The following is a 17,068-nucleotide window of genomic DNA, read 5'->3' on the forward strand; positions in this document are numbered from 1 at the left end:
CTAGCAAGCAATCTACCCGCCTTGTCCCCAGACTCATAGAAGTGACTACGGGTCAAGAGATAAAGCCTCCTGGACTGACTATCCACTAGGGACGCCAATCTCTCCCGCAGAGCAACCAACTGGACCAGGAGGGCGAGGTCTAAAGTAAGCTTATGCTTAGTCTCCAAACTAGCGATATCATTAGTAAGACGCATGATTTCACCCAAGCGGGCACAAGCACTTACACTACAGTTGATGACAAATTAAATAAAAAAAAAAATTAAATTAATCAAATTATTATTATTAATTATATTAAGTAGCACTGAAGTGAGGATGAAGTACACTGTGAGAAATGGCAGGCTAAGGCTTACCAGTCTCACACAGAACAGAACAATCTCTCTGTAACGCTCGGATGCAGCACAGCAGTGTTGCCAAAGCAGTCACAGCGAAAAATGAATGGATCTCTCAGGCAAGCTCTGGTCTTATAAAGGCGCCTTCAGAATTCAAAAAACAGCAGCACAGGCATTGGACGAGACCCTTAGCGTGACGTCACAAGAGTGAGCTGATTGGACAGACGAGATCAGCTCACTCCTGTTTGAAATTTTGGCGGCTGCGTGGTTGTGAGTCTTCGTCTTCGCCTACGTTTTGCCGGCACTGTATTCTCTTCGGCGTGTCTTCGGAACGAACAAAAAAATGGCCTCTTCGTGCTCGTTTTCATGTTCGCCCGAAGACGAATGCGCAAGTCTAGTAACCAGCTTGTTTACTTCTTCTGCTGGAAAGAAGAAGGATTCTTCCGATAGTTCCCCCTCCTCTAGGGATTCGGGATCTTACATCTGCCAATCCTTTTCAGGATCTGAAGTGTAAGGATACTGACCAGAGGGCCGGAACCCAGGCCGAGGGTCGGGGCCCACAGATCTAGGCTGAGGTAAAGAAAACATAACAGAGGTTTTGATCTGCTGAAAAGTGGACTGAAGCTCAGCCTTCATCCATTCCTTGAATTCTGAAATGGACTCCTCTCTGGCTTTGAGGCAGGATGAGCAAAATTTCCTAGAGGCGTCAGACATTGTAGCCTTGCAGTTTTTACAGGCAAAATGTTTCGTCTTGGATGCAGCCTACCTAGGAGCTGGTGATTCTTCAGGGAGGTCTGGCTTATCTAGCGACATCCTAATAATAAAGGATAGGAGACGGTTAAAACAAAAAGAAAAAACAAACGCAGACAAATTCCCATAGACTCATAACCTACTTGGGTTAAGAGGCAGAAAACACCAGAACAGAAAATCTCAGGAAGCCAGGACTCTTCATCAGAAGAAAACTGCAAACTAAAAGCAGTACAAGCTAATAAAAAACCTTACCAAACCGAGGGAAAAAGGTCCAGAAAACCGCCAAAAAGCCTTCTCTGACCTGAGAGCTGCTTACAGATCTGCCCCCTTCCTGACCTCAGATGCCTCCTGACAGACTGAGACGAGACCGGAAGCACGCCACCGCAAAGATCAGACGCTTCCTGGCTGAAATCGTCGGCAGACTGAAGCAGAGTCCCGGCGTTCTGCTTCCAGTTAGCCTGCCCAAGGGCTGCTAAAGGTAAGTAGGCTAGAGTCCTTCCAAGGACCCTGAGTGAAGGAGCCTTTCCCTGCTCCGGTAAACAGGTTCCTACCGAGGAGAGGGCTTAAATGGCCGAGAAACGCTTGCCCGCTACCCAAAGCGGGGGATGTACCTACCCGGATAGGGCAGGAAAGAACTGTGGGTACAGGGGAGGTTCTGGGGGTTTAAATCTTCCCTGCCCTATTCAGATAGGCGGACCTATCTCATATGCTACCGGGAGTAAGAAGGGAAATTTATCCTCGCTCTCGTGGACTATGCCACCGGTTACCCCCCTAGATTTGCTTAGAGAGCACTGGCAGGGACCGAAGGGCCGACCATAGTAGAATACGTGTTGGCCTTCTGGGATAGATTGAAGAACCACACGGACATGGTCCGGGAAAACCTTCAAGTGGCGCAAGGTTGGCAGAAACGGTGGTACGAGCGGACCGCCCCGGAGCCGTGCCTTTGAAGTAGGGCAGAAGGTCCTAGCGCTTAAACGATCCCGTCAGGATAAGCTGCAGGTGGTGTGGCAGGGATTGTATCGGGTGGTGAAGCAACTGTGCAACACCACCTACATGGTAGCTAAATGTGCAGACGGAAGGATCCAGCGAACCTTCTGTGTGAACATGTTGAAAGCCTACCAGGAGCGTCCCGAGGAAGTAGCAATTATTTGCACCCCGGCGATAGATGACCCTGAGGGATTACCGTTGCCCCAGGTAGCGTCAGGGACGAGGGAACTTGGCGCGATATAGTTAGCGGTGCAGTTAGGGGAATCCCAGAAGGCCCAAGTTCGCCAGCTGTTAGATCAGAGAGGCGGCTTACTCTCTGCCCTCCCCGGATGCACCACTGCGTGGAGACTCCAGGGCAGACCCCGTTACGCCAAGCGGCGTACCGAGTTCCTGAGTCTGTCCGAGAAGGGATGTTAATGGAGATTAGGGAGATGCTCGATCTGAGAGTGATTGAGACGTCCGAGAGCCCCTTGGCTTTTCCGGTAGTCCTAGTGCCTAAGAGAGATGGGACGACCCGGTTCTGTGTAGTCTACCGCAGGCTCAATGACCGGACTGTGACTGACACGTACCCCATGCCCCGAGTAGATGATTTGTTACACCGCATCTCTCGTGGTAAGAGAGATCGGCCTTCATCACCCCATTGGGACTATACCAATTTAGGGTAATGCAGTTTGGGATGAAGAACGCTCCGGCGACGTTCCAAAGGATGGTAGATCGACTTGTCGATGGCCTCCAGGACTATGCTTGCGCGTTGCAATCGGAGTTAGCCACCTAACCAAAGAAACACCCCTAAGCTGACCCGTTGGGGTCTAGCCGGGTCTGTCACTGGAAACAAAGGGGGGAGTAATGTGATGGTTCCAAGAGTCACCCTACCCCTCAGTTAATGTTATCCAGTGACATGAAACTCTTTAATGTGTTATTAATAAAAATGTATATTATTGCCTTATTTTGTAAAAGTTTGCACACGGCACACTAAGGTCTGAGAGATAATCTAATAAAGATAATGTGTGCTCTTTATCTCCCAGACTTAGTGGTGCCGGTGTCCTGTTGTATTGCTCCTCCCCCCCTCGTGGTGTCCCTACCTATAAAAGGCGACACCTGTCCCATAATAAACAGTTAATCCTTTTGTTGTACCTAAAGACTAGTCTTGCCTGGTTATTTGGGTACCGGATAGCGATATCCCTTTACTTTGCTTGGGGATATTGCCTACAGATTGCGGGGAATTATTGTCCTGAAGGGAGAAGTCGCTCTTGGCGGAGAGGGACAACCTGAGGTCCCTGGTCGGTCCGTCACACCGACACTAGTAGAGCAGGGCTCACGAGCTGGTCCGGTGACCCTAGCTTCACGGCACCGCAGCCCGCCGAGGCGTAGCTGAGTACAGTGCCGTAAATGTCCTGAAAAGAACAATTAGTGACCCAGCGGGTCCCTGAAGCATTAGACGAAACTAACGTTCCAGGGAAGTAACAGACTTTATTGGGGAAACACACAGGCTTATATACAGGTTAGGTGATAAAAAGGTCATAAATCAGGCACACATCTTCCCTCCCTGCCCAGACGGTCCGGCACCACGCTTAGGCAACCGAGCCCCGCAATATCCGTAGGGACCCCAGCAAATCGAAGTTTCCCCGGGACAGCCGGCGTTTGTACGATAGCCGCACCGCCTGATCGCCACCTCTCTAGCGGCTCCAGTGACAAGGGATCCCCAGTCTCTGCGGGGGTGTCTGGGCTACGAGAGCCGAAGTCCATGGGTAGAGCAGGTGATACAGGGATGAGGTAGGACAGGAAGGGGAGCCAAGCGGCAGTAGGTTGAAGCTTCCCCCGGGATGGACCTCGGGACAGCCGGCGTGGGTTCGATAGCCGCGCCGGGGCAGTTATGGTTAATGAGGGTCTTTAGGGTTAATTTAGGGGCAGTAATGGTTAATGGGGTGTTTAGGGTTAATTTAATGCTGAGGACTGAGGGTTAATTTTATAAAGTTAACTAAAGGTGCAGTTAGAGGTAAAGCAATCTAAAAGCAATCTTAAGGTGGGTAATCTAAGAGGAATCTAAATCCTGGGGGCAGTGAAGATTATTAATGTATTTATTTATAAAAGTGTGGTGTCCGTGATATTCTCTGAATGGTTCGAATCTCTGAACGATTCTCTGCCTTCAGTGACATCGCTAGAGTAGGCAGGCAGGAGGGTTCATTGACGCTAATGAAAGGGGCGGGGCCAATCGTTAGTTTGACTGCAGGGAGGGACTGGGGAAACAGTAACTTCTATGAGTCACACTGAGTGATCCGAAGATTCGGATCATGAATCGGATCATTTCAATGACCGACTCGAAATGATCCGATTCACTTTACTGATCCGAACTTTGCATCACTACTTTGGGGTATAGGAAGGGTTAATCCCTTCTTAGCAATTAAGCTTTCAGAGGCAAGGGAGATGTCTACAGTGGAGCTACTCACGGCTCTCTCTCAGAATGATTATCAAATTCATTAATACGCTTCCCAGACCATTGCCAGCTACACGATCATCACACAGCTGAGTGATTCCCCGGCTTCTGCCACATTAATTTGCGGTAAACCACAATTTCCTATGCAATGCTGCCACCGTGTGGTAGCACTTGCCCACCCACCTTTCTTGAGAACCATATTTATCCGTGTAAGTGCTGGCAGTTTTGCCTCGAATTTTAGCCCTAAAACGGGGTATGGTGTATAATGTAGTTTGTATGAATGGTGTTTAGCCACCGTGAAGCTCAGCAACTAAACATCGGGCTGAAAAACTGCAGTGGAAAGCAGTTGCCTTTAGGGAAGTTTGCAGCAAGTTTATAGCAAGACAGATACAGCTTGTTCCAGAGATTATGGGTGGCTCTGAAAAGAGCCTTTTGGTGGTGTTGGCCAATTGCTCTGAGGTTACCGATTACCGCACTCACTTGCTCTTGGCAGGCTTGTGGCTCTCGGTCTTCTTGGGCAAGAGCACCGCCTGGATGTTGGGTAGAACACCTCCCTGAGCAATGGTGACCCCTCCGAGCAGCTTATTGAGCTCCTCGTCGTTACGAACGGCAAGTTGCAGGTGCCGAGGAATGATACGGGTCTTTTTGTTGTCGCGTGCAGCGTTACCAGCCAGCTCCAATATCTCAGCAGTCAGATACTCCAACACCGCTGCCAGATACACGGGTGCGCCGGCTCCTACTCTCTCGGCATAATTACCCTTGCGAAGAAGCCTATGCACACGGCCGACAGGGAACTGCAGACCAGCTCGGGAAGAACGTGTCTTCGCCTTGGCACGAACCTTTCCACCTTGTTTTCCTCTGCCAGACATGATATCTCTCGACAAACCACCACCCTGATAACCGACTAAGAAACACGTTAAAATGAAACGCCGCACCCTTACCCAGCTATTTGTAGCTTCCCCCCGTGACGCTATTCGTCACTGATTGGTTCCTTTTCAAAACATCCAATCGGGTGGACATAGTCTGAGACACCAATCGGTGTAGGCACTGCGGTTCATGGGCGGCCGCATCTGCACACGTGACAACCTCATCGAATCGGACGCGAGACAGCAGAACGGCCTTATTTGCATGCGGTGCCTATAAAGGGAAGGGCCCAGCGCAGTTACGCTTCAGTGTTCATCACTTTCTCCTGTGTTGCGTGTTGAAAGGAAAATAGACGCGATGCCTGATCCAGCGAAATCTGTGCCTGCTCCGAAGAAAGGCTCTAAGAAAGCTGTTACGAAGACTCAGAAAAAAGACGGGAAGAAGCGCAGGAAGAGCAGAAAGGAAAGCTACGCGATCTATGTCTACAAGGTATTAAAGCAGGTGCATCCAGACACTGGCATTTCCTCCAAGGCCATGGGCATCATGAACTCGTTTGTCAACGATATCTTTGAGCGCATTGCCGGGGAAGCTTCACGCCTAGCCCATTACAACAAGCGCTCCACCATCACTTCTCGGGAGATTCAGACTGCTGTACGCCTCCTCCTTCCTGGAGAGCTGGCCAAGCACGCTGTGTCAGAGGGCACCAAGGCTGTTACCAAGTACACCAGCGCCAAGTAAAGTTCTCTTTGTTCTTTCTTTAAACAAAGGCTCTTTTGAGAGCCACCCACACGGTCTGTCTCAGAGCTATGTGAATGATCTAGCCCAGGGGTGTCCAAGTTTTTTCTGCAGTGGGCCACTTCATCAGAATTGTATACGTGCGCGGGCCGCACTCATTTTTCACTGTGACAAAAAATATGGCCTTTAATAAAATATGCAGATTAAAATAAAGTAAAATGACACAAAACCTTTACTCTTCCTCTCACTGATTTCTGGGCCTAGAAAGTTTTGCGACTACAAATTCAGGATTCCCTAGATTTATTCTAGGGATGAACTAAAATGAAAATTCTGGACCAAAACATTCAGGGTTCACTTAGCCAAAACCGAAAATGACCCCCACCTTTAAAAATAATAATAAAAACTCACATTTTTAATAAAAGTAGGTAACACACAACTGGACAAAATTAGCAAAATGACTTGGCAACCAGTAAATGCTGACAACCCAGACAACCAGTAAATGATGGTACCTAGGCATGATGGGACTGTGCTCGCTGTGATTGCTGTTAGCAATCACACTCCTATCATGCCAAGTCAGCCAGTACATGCTGGAACAGGGTGGCTGTAAGTGATGTGCAGACCCCATACTGCTGGCAGCATCACTACACAAGGGGGGCAGCTAGCTAGGTTTCAGCATGTACTGGCTGACTTGTCATGATAGGAGTGTGATTGCTAACAGTAGTCACAGTCCCATCATGCCTAGGTTCCAGCACTTACACATCCATTCAGTAAATGCTGAAACCTAGGTATGATGGGACTGTGATTGCTGTTAGCAATCACACTCCTATCATGCCAAGTCAGCCAATACACGCTGGTACAGGGCGGCTGTAAGTGATGTGCAGACCCCATACTGCTGGCAGCATCAATACACAAGGGGGGCAGCTAGCCAGGTTTCAGCATGTACTGGCTGACTTGGCATGATAGGAGTGTGATTGCTAACAGCAATCACAGTCCCATCATGCCTAGGTTCCAGCACTTACACATCCATCCAGTAAATACTGGAGCCTAGGCATTATGGGACTGTGATTGCTGTTAGCAATCACACTCCTATCATGCCAAGTCAGCCAGTACATGCTGGTACAGGGTGGCTGTAAGTGCAGACCCCATACTGCTGGCAGCATCAATACACAAGGGGGGCAGCTGGCCAGGTTTCAGCATGTACTGGCTGACTTGGCATGATATGAGTGTGATTGCTAACAGCAATCACAGTTCCATCATGCCTAGGTTCCAGCACTTACACATCCATGCTATCACACACACACACACTAATTTATTCATATAATCATTCATTCACAGATTCATTCCCTCAATCACACACACTCATTCAAACACCCTCCCCACCCCCTTACCTGTACTGCAGCTCCTCGATGCCGCTTACAGACTTCAGCAGGGGGCGCGGCCTCCCTCTGCCTTCTCTGCTAAAGCACAGAGGAAGTAGGATGTCATGTGAACTCCGCTTCCTCTGTGTGCAGTCCAGAAGACCCTCCCACAAGTAAGTAGCAGGGCTTGAGGTGCGGCTCTCGTAAGATCGGTTGCCCTGGCTGCCGATCTTACGCGGGCCGCACCTCGAGGTCTCGCGGGCCGCATTTGGCCCGCGGGCCGCATGTTGGACGCCCCTGATCTAGCCCTTTTGTCGGACTATTAGCTCTCCAGGTTAGCTGGGGTGTTGTGCCCATCGACCAGGCTATCTGGGAAGAGAAGCCCAAGGTGAAGGGGCTCCTGTGATGGCAACGACCTGTACCCCGACTGGGTATTCCAGCTAATTGCCGATTTCTCTTGCTGGGATCTAAGAGATTAACCCCTTCACCGCCAGACAAAACTAGCTTTGCAGAGAGAAGGGGCTGCTTTACCACTGCGGCTAGCCGAAGCTGAGCAACACAGTAGGGCTATTGTCCTGAAAAGGAAAATGCGTGATCCTAGCAGAGGACACAGCTCTTCAGAAACCCCGGTGGCGCTGTAGTATACGGAAGTATAGCAATACAGCGCTCTACCGCCCTGAAAAGGGCAGCGCCGAATCCGACATGACGCGGTAGTGCGGACATGTGGCACACGGACAGGATAAGACACGAGGGGACGACAAAGGCATAATAAAAATCACACACATACTGGGACATACAGAATTAAGAGAACTACACCACAGACGGAACATAATAATCCTGGGCCGGCCCCCCTTCAAGCCAGCCATGGGCCAGCCACTTCAAGCCAGCCATGGGCCAGCCTTTGGAGGACACCAGCTGCTGATCCCAGCACATGTTCTGCAAACGGGCCCAACTCCCAGCACTCCGATCCTGCCAGTAGCTCAATCTATAGCCAGACCCGGCCACTGTTAAGCTGGTTATTTCAAGGCATGCATAGAAAAACGCGGGCAGACACGGGGACAACATGATCATAGCCCAGGAGAGTGTGTGGGTGGCTCTGAAAAGAGCCGTTGGATGTTTCCGGGTGACGAGTCAACAAGCTTAACCTCCGAAACCGTACAGAGTACGGCCTTGGCGTTTCAAGGCATACACCACGTCCATAGCGGTAACGGTTTTCCTCTTGGCATGCTCAGTATAAGTGACTGCGTCACGAATCACATTCTCCAAAAACACTTTGAGCACACCACGGGTCTCCTCATAGATCAGCCCAGAGATACGCTTTACACCTCCTCTGCGAGCCAAACGGCGGATAGCAGGCTTAGTGATACCCTGGATGTTATCCCGAAGCACCTTCCTGTGCCTCTTTGCGCCACCTTTCCCGAGTCCCTTACCTCCTTTGCCACGGCCAGACATGCTCACGTTTACTCCACGAGTTCCACAGCACAATAATCGCGTACGGCCGGCCCGCTTTCTTTTATGCGTACTGGACGGACCTGATGGGGAACTGCACCAGTCTGCCTCAAGGGGGCGTTGCTTTTTTAATATATGCTTGTCGTTGGTTGGCTGGAGAAGCTTCCAAGCGTGCCTCAGCCACCGATTGGCTATTTAGGAATATCAAAAACCTTAATGCTTTTGCCTCCCTCACCTCCACGTGATCGCTTTCGACGATCCCTCATTTACCACTAGGTGGCAGCATTTCGCTGTAAATAAACGCTAAACGGAGACCAAGATAAAGGCGGGCTTTTAGCTTTTGCCGTATCGCTATTAACGGTCAGCCAGTACACAGCTTCACTAGGTAGGAGGCTGACCAAAAGAAAGGAGAAGAAATAAATAAAAAAAGAACCGCAGCTAACGAATAAATGAACGATTCGCGCATGTAATTAAAATAAATATATAAAAAGATAACGCTCCACACCGAAGTCTCTTGATCAAAGGCGGGCTTTTTCAAACCATCGTCCTAGCCTATGAAAAAGAGGGGCGTGATTAAGCGTATCCAATCACATTCACCGCTACTCTATAAAGGGGTTGAGTTGGCCACAGAATCGTTATAGTTCTGTTGTATTCGTCAGTGAATCAGATCTGCACGCACCAGCATGGCTCGCACCAAGCAGACAGCCCGTAAGTCCACCGGAGGAAAAGCTCCTCGGAAGCAGCTGGCGACCAAAGCTGCGAGGAAAAGCGCTCCGGCTACTGGTGGTGTGAAGAAGCCGCATCGCTACCGCCCGGGCACCGTAGCTCTTAGGGAAATCCGCCGTTACCAGAAGTCCACTGAGTTGCTTATCCGAAAGCTGCCTTTCCAACGGCTGGTGCGTGAGATTGCTCAAGACTTCAAGACCGATCTACGTTTCCAAAGTTCTGCTGTTATGGCTCTCCAGGAAGCCAGCGAGGCTTACCTCGTAGGGCTTTTCGAAGACACCAACTTGTGTGCTATTCACGCTAAGCGGGTTACTATCATGCCAAAAGATATTCAGCTGGCTCGTAGGATCAGAGGTGAACGTGCCTAAGTAAACGTGGTGTGGGCGAACACTGTTTCCCCCTCACCCCTCACAAAGGCTCTTTTAAGAGCCACCACGTTGTCACTCAAACGAGCTTGTGTTTTGTGTCTCCCTTCGCATGCACGAAATTAACCCTTTTGCTCGCGCCCAAACTTGAAATATCTCACACCGCTATCCCACTACCGAGCGAGCCCTTGAGCGGCCGAGTCCCCGGCTGGGCATAACGACTAACGGCAAAGCACAATCTTTAAGACCGCCCCTTATCTCTATTGTGACGAACCCTGTCTGATCCTCACTGTTATTATTATTATTATATTTATGTGTACCCGGTTTGAATGTGGCTGCAGCTCCAGCCTTCAAAGAGACGATCCTATAATCTGGCTGGGGCTCTTAATCAGCCAGCACAGCCCTATCTGCCCAGACGGCACCCGCACTACAGGGGGGATAACACAGGTGGGGGAACCCATTGTATCCCTTAATCCCCTCACCTGATACATCCCCTGTATACTGATGGGATTTGTGAGGGGATGTGACTGATGGGATTGGGGGTTGGGTTTGGTGCACAGTGAATGGAGATTGTATATAAGTTCTGTGTGTTTGTAATAAAGGGAGTTCTGTTTTTAACCTCAAAGCATGAAGTTCTGTCTCATGATTGAGGGAAGTGCTGGTCTGTGACTGCTTTCTTCGGACAGCCACAGCGTGTCCGCTTACTGGGAGAGGGAAGGAGCTGACGGGCGGATGTGTCCAGTCTGGGGCACAGGACGATCCGTCACATTGGTGGCAAGTGGTGGGATCTACTCCTTCCAGGCCAGAGCGGACCAAAGCAACTAGCTGCAGAACAAAATTATACCCTGGCGAGGAAGAGCCAAACGGATCCACAGATGGAGTGGATTGAACAGTCACCGGGATGCGGGGTGACTTGGAGGGGAGTCGAGACCCTCGAATCGGAGACTCCAGTATGGGAGTTTGAGAGACGGACCCGAGCCCGGCTCGTGAGATGGAGAGCGGCCCTAGAAAAGTGGAGTGCCCGCCAAGGTACACATCTGCCCACCCTAGAACAACGAATCAGGGACCAGGTGAATGGGAGGCTCTACTTGTTCGGGGGACATAGTAACATAGTTCATAAGGTTGAAAAAAGACCAAAGTCCATCAAGTTCAACCTATATACATATTGTGTCCCTACCGTGTTGATCCAGAGGAAGGCAAAAAACCCTTATGAAGCAGATGCCAATTGCCCCATACCAGGGGGAAAATTCCTTCCCGACTCCAAATATGGCAATCAGAATAAATCTCTGGATCAACGTTCTGTCCCTATTAATCTACTATCCATAACTTGTAATATTATTGCTTTCAAGAAACACGTCCAGGCTCCTTTTAAACTCTTTTATTGAGTTTACCATTACCACTTCCTCTGGCAGAGAGTTCCATAGTCTCACCGCTCTTACTGTAAAGAACCCCCGTCTGTGCTGGTGTAGAAACCTTCTTTCCTCCAGCCGTAGAGGATGTCCCCTTGTTATAGATACAGTCCTGGGTATAAATAGGTCCTGGGAGTGATCTCTGTACTGCCCCCTTATATATTTATACATAGTTATTAAGTCCCCCCTAAGCCGTCTTTTCTCCAAACTAAATAACCCTAATTCTGATAATCTTTCTGGGTACTGTAGTCCTTCCATTCCCTTTATTACTCTGGTTGCCCGTCTTTGAACCCTCTCCAGTTCCACTATATCTTTCTTGTACACTGGTGCCCAGTACTGTACACAGTATTCCATGTGTGGTCTGACTAGTGACTTGTACAATGGTAGAATTATTTCCTTGTCATGGGCATCCATGCCCCTTTTGATGCACCCCATGATTTTATTTGCCTTAGCAGCAGCTGCCCGACACTGGTCGCTACAGGTAAATTTACTGTTAACCAAGACTCCTAAGTCCTTTTCCATGTCAGTCGTCCCCAGTGTTTTCCCATTTAATACATATTCCCAGCCTGGATTTTTCTTCCCCATGTGCATAACCTTACATTTATCCGTGTTGAACCTCATCTGCCACATCCCAGCCCAAGCCTCCAACCTATGCAGATCCATTTGTAATCGTGCACTGTCCTCTATTGTGTTAACCACGCTACAGAGCTTAGTATCGTCTGCAAAGATTGATACTTTACTATACAATCCCTCTACAAGGTCATTAATAAATATATTAAAAAGAATAGGACCCAAAACTGACCCCTGTGGTACCCCACTAGTAACAGTCACCCACTCAGAGTATGTACCATTAATAACCACCCTCTGCTTCCTATCACTGAGCCAGTTACTTACCCACATACACACATTCTCCCCCAGCCCAAGCATTCTCATTTTATGTACCAGCCTTTTATGTGGCACCGTATCAAATGCTTTGGAAAAATCAAGATATACGACATCCAGCGATTCTCCCCGATCCAGTCTTGAGCTCACCTCCTCATAAAAGCTGATCAGGTTAGTTTGACAGGACCGATCCCTTGTAAACCCATGCTGATATGGAGTCATACATTTATTTTCATTGAGATACTCCAAAATAGCATCTCTTAGGAAACCCTCAAACAGTTTACATACAACAGAAGTTAAACTAACCGGCCTATAATTCCCCGGGTCACTTTTTGTCCCCTTTTTGAATATTGGCACAACATTTGCAATGCGCCAGTCCTGGGGAACAGACCCGGTCACTATAGAGTCCTTGAATATTAGAAATAGGGGTCTGTCTACTACATTACTTAACTCCCTTAGAACGCGGGGGTGAATGCCATCTGGACCTGGTGATTTGTCTATTTTGATTTTTTTTAGGCGGCACTGCACTTCTTCCTGGGTTAGACAGGCGACATGTACTGGGGCATTTATCTCATCCTGCTGTATATTACCTGGCATTTCATTTTCCTCTGTGAATACAGCAGAGAAGAATATATTTAATAGATTCGCTTTTTCCTGATCCCCGTCTATAACTTCTCCCTCATTACTTTTTAAGGGGCCGACGCTTTCATTTTTAACCTTTTTACTATTTATATAGTTAAAGAACATTTTGGGGTTTGTTTTACTCTCTTTGGCAATGAGTCTTTCTGTCGCCACTTTTGCTGCTTTTATCTGATTTTTACATATTTTATTTTTTTCCCGATAGCTTCTTAGTGCTTCCTGTGACGGGACCGACCTGTACCCCGACTGGGTACGCCCGCCGAACGTTGCTTCCTTCGCCCCATGGCCACCGGGGCACCAGAGATTAACCCCTTCACTGTCTGTGGCTAGCCGAAACTGAGCTACACAGGGTGGCTATCGTCCTGAAAAGGACAATACGCGATCATAGCAGAGAACACAGCTCTTCAGGAACCTCGGCCGTACTGTAGTATACTGAAGTATAGCAATACAGCACCCTACCGCCCTAATAAGGGCAGCACCGAGGCTTACCTCAATAACAAGACAGGACTCGTAGTGAGGTAAAACAGGAACTCTCTTTATTTGGGAACACAGGGGTATTTAAACAGTACAAAGGATTGAGTTACGTCCAATCGACACACAAGGGAATTGCGTCCAATAGACACAAGGGAATTGCGTCCAATAGACACAAGGGAATTACATCCTGCCCTCCTTTGCATATGACTGAGTATTAGCACTCAGCCCAGTAGGGGGTCTCTACTGTAGTCTGTGTAAGGAGGGAGGGGGCAGGACATGTGGCACCTGGACAGGGTAGCAAACAAGGGGAACAAAAGCACACACCATAATCACAACATATACTGGGAAATGCAGGTATCACAAACAAGAACTATCACAGACGGCACCGATTAACCCGGGGCCGTCACACTTCCTCACTGCCTTCCTGTTTTAGTAGCTTAAATGCCTTTTTTTTTGCCATTTATTGCCACCTTTACATTTTTATTTATCCACATTGGTTTTCTCTTGCTCCTGACTCTTTTATTCCCATACGGTATGTACTTTTCACAGTGAGAATTTAAGATATTTTGAAAAATCTCCCATTTAGTATCTGTGCTTTTGTTTTTGAGGACATTTTCCCAATTTACAGTGTTAAGGGCTTCTCTTAGTTGATCAAACTTTGCCTTCCTAAAGTTCATAGTTCGTGTGGCTCCTCTAAGAGTTCCCTTATTGAACGACAAGTTATAATGTATTATATTGTGATCACTATTTCCTAGGTGCCCTCTGACCTGCACATTAGTTACTCTGTCAGGTCTGTTGGTTAATATTAAGTCCAGTAGAGCGCCCCCTCTGGTTGGGACCTGCATCTCCAGGTGAGGTTGCAGAGCTAGAGAGGCTGGTCCGACAGGAGATTGGGCTCGAAGAGGAGTACCGAGCCATATACTGGGAAGCCCGAGGCCCGCAGCGAAAATCCAGAAAGCCCCATTCTCCGGAAGGGATGGATGTTGGCGGGCCTGGCCTGTTGTGGGAGGCATTCGAGGAAAGGGGTGTCTTTGGCAATGGCAACATGGACCGATGGTGGGACATTAGTGACAAGCGCCGGAGAGCCCTGCCGCCCACTGCAACAAGTGAACTCAGCCAAGACCTTGAGAGACTAGTAGACAGAGAATGGTGCCTCGAGGCAGAATACTTGGCGCTGTTCGAGGGGAGCTACGCCCTGCAGTGTGAGCCGACAGATGTTACAGAGCGAGCTCCGGAGGCCGCTCACTGTAATTGGCAAGCCTCCGGACTTGAAGGTTCAGCCACTCTGCCCCTGGTATTGCAGCCAGAGCCCGAAGAGGTGAAAGTGGGCAATCACTTTTGGGAGGAAGTCTTCCGGGCGATTATGGACCGCATGCAGTCGCCGGAATTTGAGGCAGCGGTCTATGGGTTTCCACTAGAGGCGGCAGAAGCGCCGACAACAGGGCAGAGGGACGCTGTTCTCTGCCCAGCACCATGCGCCCCTCCTCCCCCGGCTGAAGTGCCGGCAGCGGGGCAGAGTGCCGCTGGCCTCTGCCCGCCCCACAGTGAAAGGTCCCTGCCTGCTAGCAGGGACCCACCAGGGCAGTGCGACGTGATCCTCTGCCCAGCACTGCAAAATGCCAGACTGGCAGAAGAGCCGGCCACGGGGCAGAGTGCTGCTGGCCTCTGCTCATCCCCCAGCACAGTGTTCCCGCCGGCTAACGAGGACCAACCAGAAGTGCTGGCACCCGGAGAGAGAGTCGCTGACCTCTGTCCTGCACCAGCAATCCTCGCGCTGGCTGAAACGCCGGCAACAGGGCAGAGGGACGCTGTTCTCTGCCCAGCACCATGAGCCCCTCCTACTCCGGCTGAAGCGCCGGCACCGGGGCAGAGTGCCGCTGGCCTCTGCCCTCACGAAAAGGAAAGGTCCCTGCCTGCTAGCAGGGACCCACCAGGGCAGGGCGACGCGATCCTCTGCCCAGCACCGCAAAATGCCAGACCGGCAGAAGAGCCGGCCACGGGGCAGAGTGCTGCTGGCCTCTGCTCATCCCCCAGCACAGTGTTCCTGCCGGCTAACGAGGACCAACCAGCAGTGCTGACACCCGGAGAGAGAGTCGCTGACATCTGTCCTGCACCAGCAATCCTCGCGCTGACTGAAACGCCGGCAACAGGGCAGAGTGCTGCTGGTCTCTGCCCGCCCCACAGCGAAGGGTCCCCACCTGCTAGCAGGGAACCACCAGCGGAAGAGCTAGCCACAGGACAGAGTGACGCTGTTCTCTGCCCAGCACCATTCCCTGCACCAGCAGAAGCACTGGCAACCGGGCAGAGAGTCGCTGACCTCTGCCCTGCACTGCTTACACCCCCATTATCTGGCTCTCCCCAGCACGAGCGTCCGGGAGGGGGCGCAGGCGGCGACCCTCCCCAGCGGCCGTCACCAATTATGGGAGGAAGGGCAACCGGCACTCCTCCCCAGCGGCATGGTCCAGTGGGCAAAACGAGCCCTAGCTCGGAGAGCCAGGTAGGGGTAAGTGAAACTGCTGCTGCTTTGGAGTGGGCTCTTGTTGTTTGGGTGGGGGAATGTGGAGCGGACTCGGGACAAGCCCGTAGTCAGGGTAACCATGGGAGGGTTCCATCAGGTTGGGAGGGAGCCGAGTCTGGGCTGAGGGCCCAGAGGGGAAAGGAAGCCCTGGAGAAAGGTCTCCCATGCCTGCAGAGGAGACTAAAGAGGGCTGCCCATTGGAGAGGCTTCTGGGCTGGCCTCTTACCCTTTGACTACGGGCCAGGCCTAGGAGCCTGGGTGACTGACATGGGGCTGCCAGGGTGCCCCAGAGGCCGCACGCCCGCTCTCCCTACCCCGCAGGACTAGAGACAGTAGAGGCCCGGTCATCCCCAAGCCGATCCGTTAGGGATCTGGCTGTGTCTGCCGGACGTTTGCACAAGAGGGGAGTAATGTGACGAACCCTGTCTGATCCTCACTGTTATTATTATTATTATATTTATGTGTACCCGGTTTGAATGTGGCTGCAGCTCCAGCCTTCAAAGAGACGATCCTATAATCTGGCTGGGGCTCTTAATCAGCCAGCACAGCCCTATCTGCCCAGACGGCACCCGCACTACAGGGGGGATAACACAGGTGGGGGAACCCATTGTATCCCTTAATCCCCTCACCTGATACATCCCCTGTATACTGATGGGATTTGTGAGGGGATGTGACTGATGGGATTGGGGGTTGGGTTTGGTGCACAGTGAATGGAGATTGTATATAAGTTCTGTGTGTTTGTAATAAAGGGAGTTCTGTTTTTAACCTCAAAGCATGAAGTTCTGTCTCATGATTGAGGGAAGTGCTGGTCTGTGACTGCTTTCTTCGGACAGCCACAGCGTGTCCGCTTACTGGGAGAGGGAAGGAGCTGACGGGCGGATGTGTCCAGTCTGGGGCACAGGACGATCCGTCACATCTATTATGTTACGGACCGAGCTCCGAGCGAGCGCGCTGGCCGAATATGTGAATCCATGCATAACACACAAGTATGGGGCTAGGCTTTCAGCGGGTGGCCCACATAGCAGCGGCCGGGTGATTCAACGCCTATTTTCTCTTTTTCGGAGGACATGATGGTTCTGAAAAGAACCTTTTGTGTGAAGAATTAAGTTGGAAAGCACACACCAGAGGCGCTCCAAAACCTACGCCCCC

At 50.4% G+C, this 17,068-nt stretch overlaps 4 protein-coding genes across 4 annotated transcripts; 2 read left to right on the forward strand and 2 right to left on the reverse strand.

Annotated features, from left to right (window-relative positions):
* Positions 1-4,976: 4,976 nt before the first annotated feature.
* LOC128469056 (histone H2A type 2-B-like) lies at positions 4,977-5,375 on the reverse strand. The gene has a single exon (XM_053450851.1). It carries the CDS (start codon positions 5,367-5,369, stop codon positions 4,977-4,979), a length of 393 nt encoding a protein of 130 aa, XP_053306826.1. The 5' UTR covers positions 5,370-5,375.
* Positions 5,376-5,520: 145 nt separating this feature from the next.
* On the forward strand, positions 5,521-6,111 carry LOC128468992 (histone H2B 1.1-like). Its single transcript, XM_053450795.1, has one exon. It carries the CDS (start codon positions 5,722-5,724, stop codon positions 6,100-6,102), a length of 381 nt encoding a protein of 126 aa, XP_053306770.1. The 5' UTR covers positions 5,521-5,721; the 3' UTR covers positions 6,103-6,111.
* A 2,477-nt stretch (positions 6,112-8,588) lies between these two features.
* LOC128469017 (histone H4) lies at positions 8,589-8,937 on the reverse strand. The gene has a single exon (XM_053450817.1). It carries the CDS (start codon positions 8,907-8,909, stop codon positions 8,598-8,600), a length of 312 nt encoding a protein of 103 aa, XP_053306792.1. The 5' UTR covers positions 8,910-8,937; the 3' UTR covers positions 8,589-8,597.
* Positions 8,938-9,585: 648 nt separating this feature from the next.
* On the forward strand, positions 9,586-10,000 carry LOC128468904 (histone H3). Its single transcript, XM_053450720.1, has one exon. The coding sequence runs from the start codon at positions 9,590-9,592 to the stop codon at positions 9,998-10,000; it is 411 nt and encodes a 136-aa protein (XP_053306695.1). The 5' UTR covers positions 9,586-9,589.
* Positions 10,001-17,068: the final 7,068 nt, after the last annotated feature.

This window comes from Spea bombifrons, chromosome 11, assembly GCF_027358695.1.
Source record: "Spea bombifrons isolate aSpeBom1 chromosome 11, aSpeBom1.2.pri, whole genome shotgun sequence".
In the NCBI taxonomy this organism is placed as follows: domain Eukaryota; kingdom Metazoa; phylum Chordata; class Amphibia; order Anura; family Pelobatidae; genus Spea; species Spea bombifrons.

Excerpts from the sequence above, each read along its gene's own strand:
- LOC128469017 (XM_053450817.1), bottom strand. The coding sequence starts at position 8,909 with ATGTCTGGCCGTGGCAAAGGAGGTAAGGGACTCGGGAAAGGTGGCGCA.
- LOC128468992 (XM_053450795.1), top strand. The coding sequence starts at position 5,722 with ATGCCTGATCCAGCGAAATCTGTGCCTGCTCCGAAGAAAGGCTCTAAG.
- LOC128468904 (XM_053450720.1), top strand. The coding sequence starts at position 9,590 with ATGGCTCGCACCAAGCAGACAGCCCGTAAGTCCACCGGAGGAAAAGCT.
- LOC128469056 (XM_053450851.1), bottom strand. The coding sequence starts at position 5,369 with ATGTCTGGCAGAGGAAAACAAGGTGGAAAGGTTCGTGCCAAGGCGAAG.